The sequence below is a fragment of the Leptodactylus fuscus genome, chromosome 10 (genome assembly GCF_031893055.1).
Source record: "Leptodactylus fuscus isolate aLepFus1 chromosome 10, aLepFus1.hap2, whole genome shotgun sequence".
Lineage (NCBI taxonomy): Eukaryota > Metazoa > Chordata > Amphibia > Anura > Leptodactylidae > Leptodactylus > Leptodactylus fuscus.
In genome coordinates, this window is record NC_134274.1 from 72,308,668 (window position 1) to 72,327,979 (window position 19,312).

Here is a 19,312-nt window from a genome sequence, read left to right on the forward strand (position 1 = left end):
AAACTCTGCTACACTGTAATAGAGTCACTGTGATCCTACAAGATAACGCTCATAGAATGAGGCAATAAATAACCTAACCAGTCCTCCTCCCCCCTCCCTTCTCCATGACTTCTCTGTTTGAGGCTAAATATGGAGACGGATTCCATATGGAGAAAGCGTTTGAGTGAAGATAAGAAAGTGGAGAAGGAAACCTATTTCTTTAATAAAAGTTTTTTATAGTTACCTGTACCCTTTACTAAAAAAGGTTTTATAAGTGGAGGTACGCCTTGAAGAGGTTGTCTGTGCAAGATAAGTATTTTAATAAATTTTTAAAATAGGCCGGGGGGTTGAAAAGAAAAAATTATACTCGCCTATCCCCAGTACTCCAGTGTCCTCCCTACGTGGTCTGGTCCTTCTGCTGGGCTGTTGTCTTACCGGCTGTGACGTCTCGGATTCCCTTCGGCTAAAGCTGCCGATTGGCCTCAGTGGTCATGTGACCACTGAGGCCAATCAGCGGCCTTATGAAGAGTCACAGCTAGTGCTGTCATGTGCCCTTCACTTCAGCCACTGATAGGCCTCAGTGGTCACATTCGGTGGGGACTTGTGCCAGAAAATAACCCGCGCGGGGAGGCAAAAGAGGGAAAGTGAAATGATTCTTAATTTATTTTTTTCACCTTCCCCCCGGCCTATTTAAAATATAATATTTATGCCTGGACAATCCCTTTAAGTCTAATAATAAGCATTTTTATTTTAGACTGCTTTACTCAATTTTCTCCCTATAGAGATCCCAATGACTTACAGGCTTATTCTATACAATTCAGAACTTTTATTCAATGACAATCTACTGTAATATGAATGTTAGCATTTTTTTTATTTCCCAGGAAACAAACCTAAGGCATGGATTGATTTCGGCAAACATTGAACTGGAAATGAGTAAATTCTCAGTCTTCAGAACCCACGGCAGATACTACAGCGTCCTCTGTGTGAGTTGCCAGATGTCTCTCAAGATTTGCTTTTCTAGCAAAATTTCTCCCGCATTGCAAACACAAATAGGGTTTGTCTCCTGTGTGAGTCATTTGATGTCTCTCGAGGTGATGTTTCACCATAAAAGTTTTACTGCATTTGGAACATGAGAATGGCTTCTCCCCTCCATGAGTTTTCAAATGCTCAACAAGAATTGATTTCTTTGTAAAATATTTGCCACATTCTGTACATGGAAATGGCTTCTCCCCTGTGTGAGTTCTCTGATGTTTCTCAAGATATGTTTTCCCTGCAAAACATTTCCCACATTCTGAACATATAAATGGCCTATCGGCTTTGTGAGTTATTTGATGTCGCTCAAGATGGGATTTCCTGGAGAAACTTCTCCCACATTCTGAACATAAGAAAGGCTTATCTCCGGAGTGAGTTATCTGATGGCGCTCAAGATGATGTTTGACCACAAAGCATTTCCCACATTCTGAACATGAAAATGGCTTCTCTCCTGTGTGGATTCTCTGATGTTCAACAAGAATGGATTTCTTGGTAAAACATTTCCCACAATCTACACATGCAAAAGGCTTCTCTCCTGTGTGAGTTCTCTGATGTCGCTCGAGATGGGATTTTCTGTAGAAACTTCTTCCACATTCTGAACATAAAAATGGCTTATCGCCCGTGTGAGTTATTTGATGTCTCCAAAGATGATGTTTGACCATAAAACGTTTCCCACATTCTGGACATGAAAATGGCTTCTCCCCTGTGTGAATTCTCTTATGTTCAATTAAAATTAATTTTCTGGTAAAACTTTTTCCACATTCCAAACAAGAAAACGGCTTTTCCCCTGTGTGAGTTTTTTGATGTTCAACAACTGCAGATTTTTTAGTAAAACACTTACCACATTCTGAACATGAATATGGCTTCTCCCCCGTGTGAACTCTTTGATGTTCATTGAGAATTGATTTCTTGGTAAAACATTTACCACATTCTGTACATGAAAACGGCCTCTCGTTTCTGTGCATTCTCATGTGCATGGACAGATTGAAGATATTTTTATAATGTCTCCCACATTCAGTACATGTAAACATTTTATCTCTATGCCCCGCAGCTTTAGTAGTCTGGGACTGATCAGGTGAAGGTTCCTTATGATTTCTGGGACCGGATAACAGATCTCTGCTGGGAAAGAATGCGGACGTACTGGTGATAATAGGATGTTCTCCAGGAGTACGGACAGGGATCCCTGCTTCATATTCCGGAAAAAAGGAAGGTTCCACTGAGAGTTCGGAACAGTCATCTGCTGGAAGTAAAATCAGATATTAATGATGTTAATATTACAAATTATACAAAGATTAATGCAGGGAAATCTCTTTGAGAAGATCACTCCCCTACCCAGACCATAAATTCTGCAATGGATTTCAAGTTTTCCCTATTAAGCTTCTTAACCCCATAGAATTTTGGGTGGTCGTCTCAAAGAGGTTTCCATGTACAACTTACATACATCCATAGTGAAGGTGAAGGTATCAGCTAACCAGAGAGCAGAGTGGAGTAAACTACAGAGATGTTCTTAATGAAACCCTGATCCCGTGACTCTAGACCTAAGACTAGGATGATAGTTCAACAAGGCAATGACCCTAAGCATGCAACCAAGACAATACAGGGGTAGTTTAGACACAACTCTGTGAATGTCCTTGTGTGAACCCAATCAAACATCTCTGGAGAGACCTGAAAATGGCTGCCCACAGCCAGTCCTCATCCAGCCTGACAGAGCTTGAGAGGATCTGTAGAGAAGAACGGCAGAAAATCTCCAAATCTAGGTGTTCAAACCTAATGGCATCATACCCAAGAAGACTGGAGACTGTAATCGCTGCCAAAGGTGCTTCAACCAAGTACTGAATAAAGGGTCTGAACAGAGGCGTAGCTAGAAGGTCCTGGGCCCCAATTCATAACCTGTGACATGGCCATTACTTACCATGCGCTGCAGCCTTCAGAGCCCCATTAACAACCCGCCATACCCTATTATAGCTATTCCCCTGGGTCTGAATACTTATGGTACTGCAAGATTTTAGTTTTTCATTTTAAATACATTAGGAATGATTTCTACCATTCTGCTTTCACATTGTCAGTATTGTGTGAAGAATGATAAAGGAATAATGTATTTTTGTTACTGTAGTATAACAAAATGCAAAAAAACGTGAAAGGGCATGAAAACTTTCCAAATGCATTGTAGTGCTGTATACAGCCTTATATCTATATCACTCTCCCCTCCCCCCTTCAGCCCATACAGTGTAAGCATGAGCCGTGACATCATGTATTGTCAGAAGTGAATGCAATGATGGGTTTCACATAGAGGTGTTACCTTCTATTGTAATACTGTCTGTCTTGTCTGTAATGTAAATTAGGTGACTGTTGCAAAGAAAACCCTATCAAAATTGGAAAGTGTCCATATATTATCAGGCTTAGTGGCTAGAGTGAGAATTGCAGGATATAACACTTACAACCCCCCCCCCCCCCCAAAAAAAAAAAAAAAAAAAAAAAAAGCACAAAAAAAACCCTAGAGAAAGTGACATGGAAAATGTTAAAAAATATCAAAATTATTGCTAAAAATATGTATAGCGTAAAAAGTTTAAAAGTAGGGCATTTTTGGTGACACGCTCTTTTTAAAGACACCATTTTTTTGTGAAATGTATTGCAAAGTTTGTTCGCTTCACCTGCACTGTTGATTTATGAAAAAAATAAATGAAAGTTTGCATACGATTTAAAACATCAAGTTTGGGAAATTAAGAACTTTTTTTGGTCTAATGATAAAACTCAGAATTTCTAAGATTTCTAAGATAGTTTTTGGGGCACACATAAAAGATCTAAAGCGCGTCCATGGGAGAGGACAATAAGATTGTGAATGATTTTTAGATAATGATAATTAATATCCTTTAATTTTATATAGAATTTCTCTGTACTTTTATTACACATGGTCTTAAAATACTCTTTGAGATTGAGGCCCTATGTTTCGGAAACGCAGCTTCTTCTGTTGCAGATTTTGCTGCGTTTTTTTGAGCCAAACCAAAGAGTGGCTACAAAAGGAATTGGAAATATATAGAAAATTCTAATACTTCTACCTTTTGCTCAATCCACTCTTGGTTTTGGCTTGAAAAACCACAGCAAAATCTGCAACAAAAAAAAGCTACGTTTCCGCAATGTGGGGCCTCAGCCGGAATGTTAAACCACTGTAGTGAATGTGCCTGCCTCTTAGCATAGTAAGAGCGCACGGTTAGCCAAGTGGGCCACAACTTTGTGATGTAGAGTTTACCATTTGTACTGTATCCTGTGTTATGATGTGCTTGCACTGTGTTGGATGATGCACTATATACATGTTCATGTTGCTTTCATTGGTGCAGGTTGATCAAGTTGATCAAGGATCCAGGATAGGATGGCGCCGCACTGAGTGGCTGCCTCGATACAGAGCTCCAAGCTGGGAGCAACCTTTATCTTCCTTTTCACTCTTTTTGGTCTGTATCTTGAAGAATCCTCTAACCAAGCAAACTAGCACTATGAATTAGCAACTATAAATCGAATGGAAGACCCTGTGGAGTACTTTTTTTCCTTTTGTTTCTATTGTTAAAGCATGGACAAGACTCAAGACCTGATTCAGCTGGAGTTTCCTGTGTGCACATGTGCCTGTTACTATTCCCCCAGGAGCTAAGGACAGCATGGTCACCATGAGGCAGACAAAGCAAGAGGAGAAACCTGCATGGAATTGCGGACTTCTTTTTTCAAGGAGATGATTTTTGGCGTCTATTGCTGATGCGTGAAGCTGCTACAGCTGACTGGTATTTCTTTCTATTACTGTGGGACACGTGGGACTCTGTTACAACCTGGGAACCTACCATCACCCACATACCCCATGCGTTTATGGAAGCTTGGCAAGAGAGCAGCACCCGGTCTACCTGGATAGCTTCAGACCTCTCTGGGCAGTAGAACACAGTGGTAAGAAGAAAGGAGGAGGGCTTGTGATGAAGGACATTTGGGGCATTTTTTGTGGTTAATGGACAATAGCGCTGATACAAGATACCGAACTATCAGCTGTGAGCAGGAGATCTCACCACCTACCAAAGAACTACCACATGTTATCATGATAGCTGCATATGTCCCCACCTCTGCAAAAACGTTTCTGCCTGTTATATCTATATGCTGTGACCCCCCTCCTCATGTCCTCCAACCACGGTCGGGCTGTATTATTAACATCACTCTGCACAGAGAACTAAATGATCCTGCAGTTTGTCTTTGTTTCTTTCTTTTTAGTTGCTATGATTCCTAGGATTTCTCTATCTGCCATGAGCTTCTATGTGTTTCTCTCTTGTTATATACTACTGTACCATCTATGAAACTGTATCACTGAAATTTCCCCATTGTGGGACTATTAAAGGATTATCTTATCTTAATTGCTGGATTTGGTATCTGGAAGGATTTTTTTCCCCTGACTTGGGCAGTTGGCATCAATCTCATGTTTTTTTGTTGTTGTTGTTGGACCCCTACTGATCAGATACATATCTGGCACAAGCCAAACAGCACACAGCAAAAAAAACACCACAGAAATCATGTTAGGCTTTGATAACTGGTAAGAGGTGTGCAACTACTGGATACTGTCCTGTCAGAGGCCATTGCAGGCTTCCTCCTATTCAGAACGCTGACACAACAGGAAGCAACAACTAGGCAGTACAGGGGTATATATGTATTGTTAATTTCAGTATTCTCCGTATCTCGCAATAAGCTTAGAAATGTCAGATGACCTGATCTGTGAAGTTTTCATCTATATTAACGAATATCAGAAAAAATAAAATAAAAAAAATGCTCAGCTTCAATCTGAATCCATTGGCAACTCTTAGAACACCAACAACCTCCACAATACCAAATTAATGCACATAAAGCTGATTGGAAGTGTGAACTAATTATAAAAAAAACGAGCAAAAAACCCTATGAATATATAATCATCTCTTACTCAGGGACATCAAAATCTGGTGGTCCTCCATCATGGCGTCCTTGTACAGATCCTTGTGTCCTACTAAGTACTCCCACTCCTCCATGGAGAAATAGACGGTGACATCCTGACACCTTATAGGAACCTGACAACACAATGATACAGTGGTTATCCAGACACATCTACCCTTGTGTAACTGTATAACGTCCCAGTATTCCCAGAAGCGCTCACCTCTCCAGTCAGCAGCTCAGTGATCTTGTTGGTCAGTTCTAGGATCTGCTGCTTATCGATCCTCTCGTGTATCAGTAAATGAGGTCGGGACTCCTTGACGGCACTATTGGTTTTGTTTGATCCTCCAGACACATAGGGTCGACTGATGGAGGTCAAACACTCACCAGATGTCCTGTGTACTACTGCATAATCCTGGGTATGAAGAGAGTGAGATAAAAGATATTATCTACCCAGAATCCTCCAGTCCAGTCTTTGTTCTATTAGCAGGCCATACAACATAACTTCCAGAATCCCTCACCTCTCCGGTCAGTAGGCAGATGATGTCCATGAAGAGACTTATTACGCTCTCAGTCATCTTGTTTTTGCTGTTATGTGGTGAATTCGCCAAGGAGAGCGCCATTGTCTTGTGACGAGACCTCAGTACTGAAGGATACTGTACTATGAGAACATAACACAAGAAAGTAGAAATTGTACCTTACTAACTCATTGGCACCTTACAATCAGGTTGTTATAGTATGGTATACATTTGCGGCACAAAGAGGATCTTGAGTGGGTGCCATAGCTGCACCCAGCACCAGCACCTCTGATCGTGGGCACTTAACCCCTCAGATGCCATGGACAAATGCAACCATAGCATCTAAAGGGTTCTGATCATTTTTGGTATCATTTTATCAAACAGAAAGTCTCTGGTGTGGCTGTTCTGCTTTTATGGCAGCTGAGAATCTTTTGAAGACTCTGAGGCCTCCCTTGTCAATATAACTACTGAGGTCTGCCATAGCAGTACAGAGATTTTACTATAACCTATAATCCATTTGTATCCCAGTCTATGGTATAAGTGAACAAATGATCACAGGTTCAATTTTAACATATCATGGGCGACCCTTTATCACTCACCTATAGGAATGTCCAATCCCTGAAAATGATGGTCAGATCTCCCATATATGTCTTCCTCTTCTATAACTTCAACTTTAATGTCAGTCAGATCTTCGCCCTAAGTCAGCACATGCAGAACACAATGTAACATTTAGAAAAACTAAATAGATAAAATAATCTGTGAAGGATCTCCGATCCATCTACCTGATCTTTTAGGACACCATGATTTCTTTCTGCGCAGGATGGCATGCCTGGTATTTTCCCAAGACTGTGTCCTTCTGTGGGAGCACAAACATAATGACATGAAATACACTCAGCATTGTTATGAATATGTCTCAGTGCCACTTAAAACTGCCATTTCCAGTCAAAAACTCTACATACTTGGTGACTTGAGGGACTGGTGGTTTTCCACCATGATGTCCTTGTACAGGTCCTTGTGTCCTTGGAAATACTCCCACTCCTCCATAGAGAAATAGATAGAAGCATCCTGACACCTTATAGGGACCTGACAACACAATGATAAAGATTCAATGGAAAAAAAACCCCAAATAGGTTTATTACTTCAACTAATATTTACAAACCAGATGAAATGACTATGTAAGAGTAAGAGTATACTGTATTACTGGGCCAGTCACCCAATGGGGTTCTCTGTGATGAGAATATGAGGTATTAAAAGAAGTGAAAAATGGGCTGTGGCCTGGGGCCCCAAGCTGCAAGGTGGCTCAGTGGCAAGTAATTGCCCATTTGCCCCATAATATGACCTCATAGTCAACTGTATCAGCCACTACAGGACAATATACTGTGTGGAGGGGCCACTACAGGAAATTGTACAGTTTGGAGGGGCCACTACAGGACATTATACTGTGTGCAGGGGCCGCTATGGGACATTGTACAGTTTGGAGGGGCCACTATAAGGCATTATACTGTGTGAAGGAGCCGCTATGGGACATTATACTGTGTGGAGGGGCCACTATGGGACATTACACTGTGTGGAGGGGCCACTATGGGGCATAATACTGTGTGCAGGGGCCACTATGGGACATTGTACTGTGTGCAGGGGCCACTATGGGACATTATACTGTGTGGAGGGGCCACTATGGGACATTGTACTGTGTGGAGGGGCCACTATGGGACATTGTACTGTGTGGAGGGGGCACTATGGAACATTATACTGTGTGCAGGGGCCACTATAGGACATTATTCGATTCACAAGGCTCTTTAGCTTGAATGGGAATGGGGCACACTATCTGAACAACCCATGGTACCCTTAATCTGCTACTGGAAGTGCTATTGGTGGAGATCAGTAAGTGTAATCCTGGATTTACCAGCATAATTAATTATTATTATTGTTTATTTATATAGCACCATTAATTCCATGGTGCTTTACATTTGGGGGTTACATACAATACACAAAATATACAGGTAAATATCATACTAACAGTGACCGATTGGCACAGTGGGGTAGAGGGCCCTGCCCGCGAGGTCTTACAATCTATGAGGGGAGGGGGGTAGAGACAGAAGGAGAGGGGGAGACTGTACAGATGGCAGTGAGGTGATAGTGTTATTGGAGGTTGTAGGCCTTCCTGAATAGGTGAGTCTTCAGGGCCTTCTTGAATCCTGTGATTGTGGGGGTCAGTCTTATGTGTCTTGGTAGGGAGTTCCAGAGTATGGGGGATGCACGGGAGAAATCTTGGAGGCGGTTGTGTGAGGAGCGGATAAGAGCAGAGTGGAGGTCATTGGAGGATCTGAGGTTACGTGTGGGCAGGTAATGGGAGATTAGTTCAGAGATATATGGAGGGGCCAGGTTGTGGATGGCTTTGTATGTTAGCGTTAATAGCTTGAACTCAATTCGCTGGGCTATAGGTAGTCAATGGAGGGACTGGCAGAGGGCAGCAGCCGATGAAGATGAGGGGGTGAGGTGGATTAAGCGAGCAGCACAGTTTAAGGTGGACTGGAGGGGGGCGAGGGTGTTAGCCGGGAGTCCATGCAGAAGGGTGTTGCAGTAGTCTAGGCGGGAGATTATGAGGGCCTGGACGAGCATCTTGGTAGTTTCTGGGGTGAGGAAGGAGCGGATTCAGTGGATGTTCTTGAGCTGGAGGCGACAAGAGGTGTTGAGGGTTTGAATATGTGGTTTGAAGGATAAATCGGAGTCCAGGAGTCCAAGGCATCGGGCCTGTGGGACAGGGGTAAGTGGGGTTCCATTAACTTTGATAGATGGGTCAGGTGGAGGGGCCATACAGGATGGGCTGAAGATGATAAACTCTGTTTTCTCCATGTTGAGTTTGAGAAAGCGGGAGGAGAGGAAGGAGGCTACGGCTGCTGAACAATCTGGAATTCTGGCCAGCAGGGAGGTAATGTCTGGTCCGGAGATGTAGATTTGGGTGTCATCGGCATAGCAGTGGTACTGAAAGCCATGAGATTCTATGAGTTGGCCCAGGCCAAGGGTGTAGATGGAGAACAGGAGGGGTCCTAGGACGGAGCCTTGGGGGACACCTACAGAGAGAGGGTGAGGTGAGGAGGTGGTGTGCGAGTGGGAGACGCTGAATGTGCGGTCGGTGAGGTATGAGGAGATCCAGGAATGGGCCAGGTCTGAGATACCAAGGGATGAGAGAATTTCTAACAGGAGGGAGTGGTCAACTGTGTCAAAGGCAGAGGAGAGGTCGAGGAGGAGGAGGACAGAGTAATGGCGCTTGGCTTTGGCGGTTAGCAGGTCATTGGTGACTTTTGTTAGGGCAGTTTCAGTGGAGTGCCGGAGTCTGAAGCCTGACTGTAGCCTGTCAAAGAGCAGGTTGGACGAGAGATAGGAGGAGAGTTCAGAGTGGACATGCTGCTCAAGAAGTTTTGAGGCGTACGGGAGCAGTGAGATGGGACAATAGTTGGCTGGAGTGGACGGGTCGAGGGACGGTTTCTTAACCCCTTAAGGACCAGGCCATTTTTTGGTTTCGCATTTTCGTTTTTCCCTCCTCACATTTCAAGAGCCATAACTTTTTCATTTTTCAGTTCACAGAGTCACATGATGGCTTATTGTTTGCGGGACAAATTGTACTTTGTAATGGCACCATTCAATATGCTGTGCAATGTACTGGGAAGCTGGAAAAAAATTCAGAATGAGGCGCAATTGGAGAAAAAATGCATTTGCGCCATTTTCTTATGGGTTTAATTTTTACAGCGTTCACTGTTTGGTACAAATGACATGTTACCTGTGTTCTACGTGTCAGTACAAACGCGGTGATACCAAATTTATATAGTATTTGAAATTTTTTGATACTTTTAAAAAAATGATAAACTTTGCAAAATAGAAAAAAAAAATTTGTGTCATCATGTTCTAACACCTGTAACTTTTTCATATTTCCATGTATGGAGCTGGTTGTGGTGTCTTTTTATGCGGGACAAGATGACGTTTCTATTGATACCATTTGGGGAAAGATCCGATGGTTTGATCACTTTTTATTCAATTTTTTATAGGAGGCAAAGTGTTGAAAAAAAACGCTTTTTGGCTGTTTTTATTTTTTTTGCCGCTACGCCGTTCGCAGTACGGGATAAATGTTTTAATATTCTAATAGTTCAGGCATTTTGGAGCGCAGGGATACCTAATATGTTTATGTTTAATGTTCTTTAATTACTTTTATAGCTGATCTAGGGAAAGGGGGGTGATTTGAACTTTTATATTTTTTTTATTTTTTTAATACTTTTAAAAACTTTTTTTTTTCTTCTGTTACATTTATGATCAGACCCCTTAGGCACCTTGAAACCTAGGGAGTCTGATCGCTCATACTATTCACTGCAATACTACAGTATTGCAGTGAATAGGAAAATCGCAGCACTTCTATTAGACGATGCCTCTGGCATAGATCTAGTGCAGAGACAAGCCTGGAAGCCTTCAATAGGCTTCCGGCTGTCATAGCAACCGATCACCGCCCTCTTGTGACGTTCAGGAGGGCGGCGATCGGCGAAACATGGCGGCGCCCATGCCGCTGGCGCCGTTTACACACTGCGGTCACGTTTGACCGCAGTGTGTAAAGGGTTAACAGCAGCGATCGGCTCGGGCACCGACCGCTGCTGTTAGTGGCAGGTCCTGGCTGTATTATACAGCCGGCATCTGCCGTGTATGGAGCGAGCTCAGCGTGTGAGCTCGCTCCATACATCCCCATGTGACCCATGACGTACAGTTACGTCAAGGGTCGCTAAGGGGTTAAGTATAGGAGTGACAAGGGGCTGAATGCATACCATTTTTTGTCTACATAGGAGTGACAGTGTCATGTTTGAAGGCAGAGGGGAATGATCCATTGGTTAGGGATAGATTGAAGAGATGGATTGAAGAGATGGATAATCAGTTTATATAATGTGTGAGAAGGTGACAGGCAGAGTGCTGGAGTCATGGTATTATCTCCCTCAGATTTCTGACCTATGTGTGGTCCAGAGCGGGTCTTGAATAGGCCTCAGCCTCAGGTGCAGGTCCCAGGCTTGTTACTGGGCCATAAAAGGCTGCAGAGCCTTCACTTCTGGGAAGATTCTGGGAGCATGAGGAAGTGCCTGGGCCTGTGCTGACACTGTGAGACGGTATTGTGCTATTTTTGGTTGATTTGTGTGGCTGATAGTAAGCCCCAAGTACAGCAAGTATTTACTGTTATTTAGCACTCAGACAGATTTTGTTTCTACTATTTTTGCCTGAAGTTAAGGCTGTATTTTATTTCGCTCATTTCTTGTGCCTGATGTGAAGGTTTATATATTTTGCCGTTTTTTTCAAAATGAACCTGTTTGCTACAGTTTTATGTCCCTATCTCTGACTGGTTGGATACCATTGCTGCTACCGAGCTACCTTCCCCACAAATAGCACAGGCAACTACGGCTGGTCTAATGTGTCCTGGGTGCCTCACGATTCTCAGGTCAGTCTAATCGTAACATCAGTAACGAGTCGAGATGAGCGAACACTGCTCGGATCAGCCGTTTCGAAAAGCACGCTCCCATAGAAATGAATGGATGAAAGCAGCTGGCACGTACACTTTGCTGGCGGCCGGTCGCATACACCCCCCCCCCCCCCCCCCCCCGCGCGTGTCGGCTACGTCCATTCTTTTCTATGGGAGCGTGCTTTTCGGAACAGCTGTTCCGAACAGTGTTCGCTCATCTCTAGTAACGAGGATGCAGCAGACGTGACAGAGACTGAAAATAATCTTGAAGACAAAAAAAATTGGAAATTTACTATGATACTTACAATATTAACCCCTGAAAAAGTGACTATTATATTCACTACCTCCAAGGACAATGTTATGGTCATTCAGCCTTGGTATTACAATATTAGGAACAGCAGTGCTCACCTCACCAGTCAGTAGGTAAATGATTGTTCTGGTGATCTCTAGAACCTTCTGCTCGTTGCTTCTTTCATTTATTAGTGAATAAGATGGCTGCTTCATGATGGGGATCTGGTTCCTGCTCCATCCTTCACTCTCCTCCTCAGATATCTTCTTCACTACTATGTAATCCTGTATATGGAGAGACACATTGATGTCACTTTATACATTCCCTTCACCCTGAGATGCGAATAACACTGTGTGAAATCATTTAGAGATGCCCCTAATAATACCCTGAAGTAACTGGAGGATGGAGTCAGAATCCCTCACCTCTCCGGTTAGCAGGTAGATGATCTCTAAAGTCACATTTAATATCTTCTCAGTCATGAGTTTCCTACTCTTTTCCATTTTAGTGGGTCAGGCAGGGCTCATGTTGTTGTGAAGGAGTTCTTAGCTTCAGGAACCTATAAATGAAAAGGTAGGAGTTGTAAATAACATTTATTTCTTTTACTTGTATAGCGCCAACCTACTCGACAGCGCTTTACAGATATTGTCGCTGTCCCGTATAGGGATCACAATCTATATTCCCTATCAGTAGGTCTTTGGAGTGTGGGAGGAAACCAGAGTACCTGACGGAAAGCCATGTACACATGGGAAGAACATACAAACTCCTTGCAGATATTGCCCTTGGTCGGATACAAGCGTACGATTCACTGAATGGCTGCTGCAAAGACAGTAACAATGTAGACAGTCCAAACTGTCTATAATTTTGGGAAAACACTACTTTCCTGCAGGAAAGATACTTAGTACCAGTCTAGGTTTTGTTAAAGAGGTATTTCATTCATAAGAATGGTGGAAGTCTGTCCCCCAAATCCTCGAGCCACAAGACTGCAGCTAAGGTAGCATGCACAATGCTGTGTACATGTGCCAAGTCTATGGTTGTTGACCGACTCCGCAAACCCATTGACTTTCTTTATTGAGCTGCAAAAGGGGCAATCATAGGTATGTCCTGAGTTCTCCGAGCTTGTGATAATACACAGCTGTGTGTATGCGGCCATCACAATGGGTGAAAAACATGGCTAGCACACTGACAAAGCACAATGAGCTTAAGGAGAGTTTAAATATAGCAGGGGTCTAGAATGTTCTCTGAGATTTCTAGAATATGGAGGTTGTGTGAATAGCAGATAAGAGGGAAGCAAAGAAGTTGGTTTTGTGAGGATCAGAGATTACATGTGGGAAGTAATGGGAGATTACATCAGAGATGTAAGGAGGAGGCAGGTTGTGGACAGCCTTGTATGTCATTGATTCCCTTGGGCATTGGGTAACCAGTGGAGGGACTAGCAGAAGAGAGAGGTTAAAGAGATACAAGGGCAGTAGTGGATTACAGGAAGTGAGCAGCAGAGCTACAGGTGGATTGGAGGGCACTATATGCTGGGGGTCTCTTCCGATGCTGGGTCAAATCATCATGATGTCAGGCCTCACCAGGGACCAAGGAGTGTTTGGTGTCAGAAGGCCAGAAGATGCCATGGACAGGTGAGAATGGTTTATTTCACCTTCCCTGGCCACATGAAAAAATAACATTTTAGCCTGGACAACCCCTTTAACTGTTTGCCACTCCAGGGCAGTGGCGGATCCAGGGTTTGCGGGGCCCTGGGCAATTGACTTTGGCGGGGCCCTACGAGCAGCGCGCCGCAGCAAATTAGGCCCCACCCACTTTTATGTTGACTCCGCCCATTCTCATTCATTTTTCATGTGATTCCACACAGTATAATCCTCCTACAGTCACCCGTAAATTATATGTCCCCCCCCCCTCCATCTCTCCCCATTTTCATATACACCCTTCATCTACCCCTAGTTTCATGCCATTCTCCTCCTTTATTTGCCCACAGTTTCATGTCAACCCTCCCCGTCTCTGCCCCAGTGTCATGCTGTTCTACCCCCCTCTATCTGCCCCAGTGTCATGCCGTTCTCCCTCCGTTCATCTGCCCCAGCGTCATACTGTTCTCACACACACTCACCTTCCCTCGTTCCCCCGCAGCTCTCTCCCTCATACACATATTGTAGGCGCGATGTGACATCATCACATCGCGACTACAAATGCCGGAGCTCAGCGTTAAAACAGGAGCTGAGCTGTGACACCTCCTGCTTTAAACGCCTATGTATTCAGCTCATCGGCGTCCGTAGGACGCCGATGAGTTGAAATCGGGACATGCTGACCCAGGGCCGGCTCCAGGTTTTTATGGGCCCTTGGGCCCCCTTGTAAAGGATGCGGGGAAGTCGAGACACTGTGCGTCGCAGATGAAGCGAGTGACGTCATGCAGGAGTATGGCGTCACCAACGCCATACCTTCTTATTTTTAATGAGTAGAAAGAGGGGTAAAATGTGCGGCGCGCTCTGCGTGCTGCGGCAAATTTGGCTCCACCCACTTTTCTGTTGATTCCACCCATTCTCATTCATTTATCATGTGCTCCCACACAGTATAATCCTCCTACAGTCACCCGTAAATTATATGCCCCCCCTCCATCTCTCCCCCAGTTTCATATACACCCTTCCTCTGTCCCCAGTTTCATGTCCCCCCCTCCATCTCTGTCCCCAGTTTCATCACGTTCTCCCCCTTCATCTGCCCACAGTTTAATGTCCCCCGTCTCTGCCCCAGTGTCATGCCGTTCCCCCCCCCTCCCCTTCATTTGCCCCCCAGTTTCATTGGGCCCCCTCCATCTCTGTCCCCAGTTTCATGCCGTTCTCTCCCCACCCCCTTCATCTTCCCCAGTGTCATGCCGTTCCCCCCCTCCCCTTCATTTGCCCCCCAGTTTCATGGGCCCCCTTCATTATGTTCCACCTTAATATTTAATACAAAACAAACACTTACACTCACCTTCTATCACTCACCTTCCATCGTTCCCCCGACGCTCCTCTCTCCTCTCTCTCACTCCAGTCACATATGCGATGCAGGAGCTGTGACCTCAGCTCCTGCTTAGCTACGGCCCGGCTTGCGTGTGTAGGCGCGATGTGATGACGTCATCGCGCCTACACACGCAAGCCGGGCCGGAGCTTTAAAGCAGGAGCTGAGGTCCCAGCTCCTGCTTTAATCGCGTATGTATTCCAGCTCATCGGCGGACGGACGCCGATGAGCTGAAATCGTGACAGGCAAGTGCCGGGGGGCCCCCAGAGGCTCTGTGGGCCCCGGCACTTGCCCGACTGCCGAGCTGACCGGGACCATTTTGTTAGGGCCGGGCCGCGGGGCCCCGCTAAGCGCGGGGCCCCGGGCGGTTGCCCGGCTCGCCCGGCCCTGGATCCGCCCCTGCTCCAGGGCCTCAATGTAATATAAGCTAGGATCTAAAGAGACCCCAGAGTGTAATAATAATATTTCTGGTTCACACCAAAACCAATCTTGTAGGTTGAAGCTCCACATTGCAGAAATGCAACTTTTTTTGTTGCAGATTTTGCTGCGGTTTTTTTGAGCCAAAGCCAAGAGTGTCTACAAATTGAATGAGCAATATATAAGAGGTTCTTATACTTCTCCCTTCTGCTCAATCCACTCCTGGCTTTGGCTCAAAAAAAAAGGTGCGTTTCCACAACGTGGGGCCTTAGCCGTAGGGATATCCGATTTCTAGTCACTGAAAATAGATGAGTGGAAGATGATGAAGACATGTTCTAGCAATCAGGTTGACTCACTGTTAAAGAAAAGAGCTGTTCGGAGCAATGTTTTTAAAGTTCAGATCATGGCTCGATTTACCACAGTCACAAGTAGCCAGTTCAAGGCTTTATGCCTCATAAGCCTTTTTCAAGAAAAGAAGCAGCAACTCTGCTGGACCTACAGCAATAGCCCAGCTCTTACAATCATCATCAGTGAGATTGACAGCTCTGCGATGCTTGTAGAATGGGTAACTTATGTATAACAGGCAAGAAAAAAGGGCCCTGGCAGAGGTGTAATTTGAAGCTTCTGGACCCCAGTGTACAATCTGTAATATGGCCCCTATCTACTTTGTGTCATTTAGAATAGTGGTATATATTGTGTGTCAGAGGGACCTTTGGAGTCACCTCATTGTCCAGGGCTGGTAGAGACTGCTACCACTGCACCCCTTATAGCTTGGCCGCAAATTGATTTATCATATTGAAGATCTATCCACAAGATATGTGATCTGTGGGAGACCGACATCCAGACTCCGCCTAAGTCATCTGTTCCAGCAGCCTCTTGGAAGCTGTTAGTGGATGGGGAGAGCATGCACTATTATCCCTATTCAACTAATAATTAGTTCTAATAATTAATAATAGTTCTCCTCAACCACTGCTATACAGTGGAGTGGGCTGCTGCGCTGCTGCTGTTAGTAGCTGGCATCCTAAGAGTCTGTGCATACAATTGAATGTCCATCCGATTTGGGGACCGAGTTTATCACAGAATGTGGTCAAATGACACTCCCAGTGTTATCCTAGTGCATTCATGTCTATGGAGCTTCCATATCTACTCCATTGCAATAACACAGAGCAGAATAGGAACTGCTCTATCACGCGTGTTATCATAATGGATCCGAAAGCTCCACTGACATGTACGCATCATTATAGTCAGTCCGAAGTCATCCCGACTCATGCACACACAGTATTGTGCATGGAGCCTAACAGCTCCTATTCCCTTTAACAACTGATCTGTGTAGGATCTGGGAATCGGACACCCACAGATCACATACTCATGACCTATCCTATGGAGAAGTCATCAGTGTGGAAAATCACAAAACCCCCTTTTTTTCATCCCCCATATGGTATATGACCTCCTATTTTTCAGCCTTCACAAGGTACATGACCCCCTTTTTTCTGATGTGTTAGGCTGCTACCTACTGTATTAATGCAATAGGTGGCAGGTGCTAATTTACTCACCCATCCACACTCGTGTGCAGTGGTGTAACTAGGAATGGCGGGGCCCCGTGGTGATCTTTCGACATGCCCCCCCCCCCCGACCGATCGACACTGGAGACCTAGACCGACTGACCGCCCCCTCCCCCCGCATTCCTATGCGCTCTATTATGCCCCATAGGGGCCCCTGCACACAGTATTATGCCCCATAGTGGCCCCTGCACACAGTATTATGCCCCATAGTGGCCCCAGTACACAGTATTACGCTCTATAGTGGCCCCTGCATCCAGTATTATGGCCCATAGTGGCCCCTGCACACAGTATTATGCCCATTTGTGGCCCCTGCACACAGTATTATGCCCATTTGTGGCCCCTGCACACAGTATTATGCCCCATAGTGGCCCCCTGCACACAGTATTATGCCCCATAATGGCCCCTGCACACAGTATTATCCCCCATAGTGGTCCCTGCACACAGTATTATCCTCCATAGTGGCCCCTGCACACAGCATTATGCCCCATAGTGGTCCCTGCACACAGTATTATGCCCCATAGTGACCCCTGCACACAGCATTATGCCCCATAGTGGTCCCTGCACACAGTATTATCCCCCATAGTGGCCCCTGCACACAGTATTATGCCCCATAGTGCCCCCCTGCACACAATATTATGCCCCATAGTGGCCCCTGCACACAGTATTATGCCCCATAGTGGCCCCTGCACACAGTATTATGCCCCATAGTGGCCCCTGCACACAGTATTATATCCCCTAGTGGTCCCTGCACACAGTATTATCCCCCATAGTGGCCCCTGCACACAGTATTATGCCCCATAGTGGCCCCTGCACACAGTATTATGCCCCATAGTGGCCCCCTGCACACAGTATTATGCCCCATAGTGGCCCCAGTACACAGTATTATACCCTATAGCATCCCCTGCACACTGTATTATTCACCCCAGAGTGCATGAACCCAGAGTATAACAATCGGGAACCGAGGGGGGATACAAACATAAAAAACACTGTTACTTACCTATCCCCAGCTCCGCTGCAGTCCTTGGTGGTGTCGGCCATCTTCAATGATGTCCGAACGTGACATGACCCGGGACACAGGTCCCGGTCAAGTAATGTCAAGGACGCCACACAACTAGGCCCAATGCCTGTCTGGAGCGCGGGGAGGTAAGTAACACTGTTTTTATGTTCCCTTACCTCTCCCGGGCCTCTATTCATTATACGGGTATAATAATAGTCTTTGTGGGGCCCATGGCGTCACTTACCGATCCCGGCCCCTGCCAGGATCGCTAAGTAAATAGGGCCCATTACCGTAACGCTCTATTAGAAAAAACAAAACGCAGTGGTAGTGGCTGTTGCCACGCCCATAATGTCCTGGGCCCTGTGGCAGCTGCTACCCCGGTAGTTATGCCACTGCTCTTGTCCAGGCCGACTCCGCGGCCACCTCTATGGCGCGCTGTACTAGACGATATATATATATATATGTACACACACACAATTTAATGCACTTTTGTGGCTTAAAAAGTCACAAACCTTGGGTCTGTGACTGTTTTAAAGGCACGTGAGGCAATTTTTGTCATAAAGTGCCGTTTTTAAACCTCCTTTATCACCTTCCAAATAGGGGTGTGGCAATAACAAGATATGGGCGGGACCACTAGCTGGACCAGATTTATTACCATTTGCTTTAGTTTTTTGGAGAAAACACTGTCCAAGACTCCGCCAGTGATGAGCCGAACTAGATTTCAGGGAAGTTCATGGCCTGGCCGACGACGTGCCTCATTTATTAAGAGATGTGCGACGCGTCATAAATCTGGCAAAGGGATTATCAATACGGGTGCACATTATGCCGCCCCGATGAATCCCCAGTATGAATCACACACCTATAATAATACTGTAATGTACTATTAGAGATAATGCTATATAATAATAATCTAATACTATTCTTTCTAGTCCTATAGAATAGCACCAAGCCGTGTATTACATGTATACGGTATATACTACACACTACTAGCACATCACATAACAATGACCACAGCTCACTCACCGATAACTTATCTGCAGATGTTGGCCTCTAGCAGCTTAAGGACCTTTGATGATGTCACAGTCATGTGATTGATCACGTGCTTGAAAAGTCACA

At 45.0% G+C, this 19,312-nt stretch overlaps 2 protein-coding genes across 3 annotated transcripts in view; one reads left to right on the forward strand and one right to left on the reverse strand.

Annotated features, from left to right (window-relative positions):
- LOC142182927 (gastrula zinc finger protein XlCGF66.1-like) overlaps nucleotides 1-19,312 on the forward strand; it is a 121,870-nt gene that overhangs the window by 74,745 nt on the left and 27,813 nt on the right. The gene's annotated exons all lie outside the window — the stretch shown is intronic.
- On the reverse strand, nucleotides 880-19,256 carry LOC142182924 (uncharacterized). Of its 2 annotated transcripts, none has more exons than XM_075257735.1 (10): nucleotides 19,220-19,256; nucleotides 12,649-12,782; nucleotides 12,346-12,510; nucleotides 7,412-7,535; nucleotides 7,235-7,308; nucleotides 7,052-7,148; nucleotides 6,456-6,595; nucleotides 6,158-6,349; nucleotides 5,948-6,071; nucleotides 880-2,248 (listed from the first exon to the last, which is right to left on the reverse strand). In XM_075257735.1, exons 2-10 carry the CDS (start codon nucleotides 12,724-12,726, stop codon nucleotides 921-923), a joined length of 2,322 nt encoding a protein of 773 aa, XP_075113836.1. In that variant the 5' UTR covers nucleotides 12,727-12,782; nucleotides 19,220-19,256; the 3' UTR covers nucleotides 880-920. The 2 variants fall into 2 exon arrangements, with proteins under 2 accessions (XP_075113836.1, XP_075113835.1); XM_075257734.1 differs by having other exon boundaries at nucleotides 880-2,251.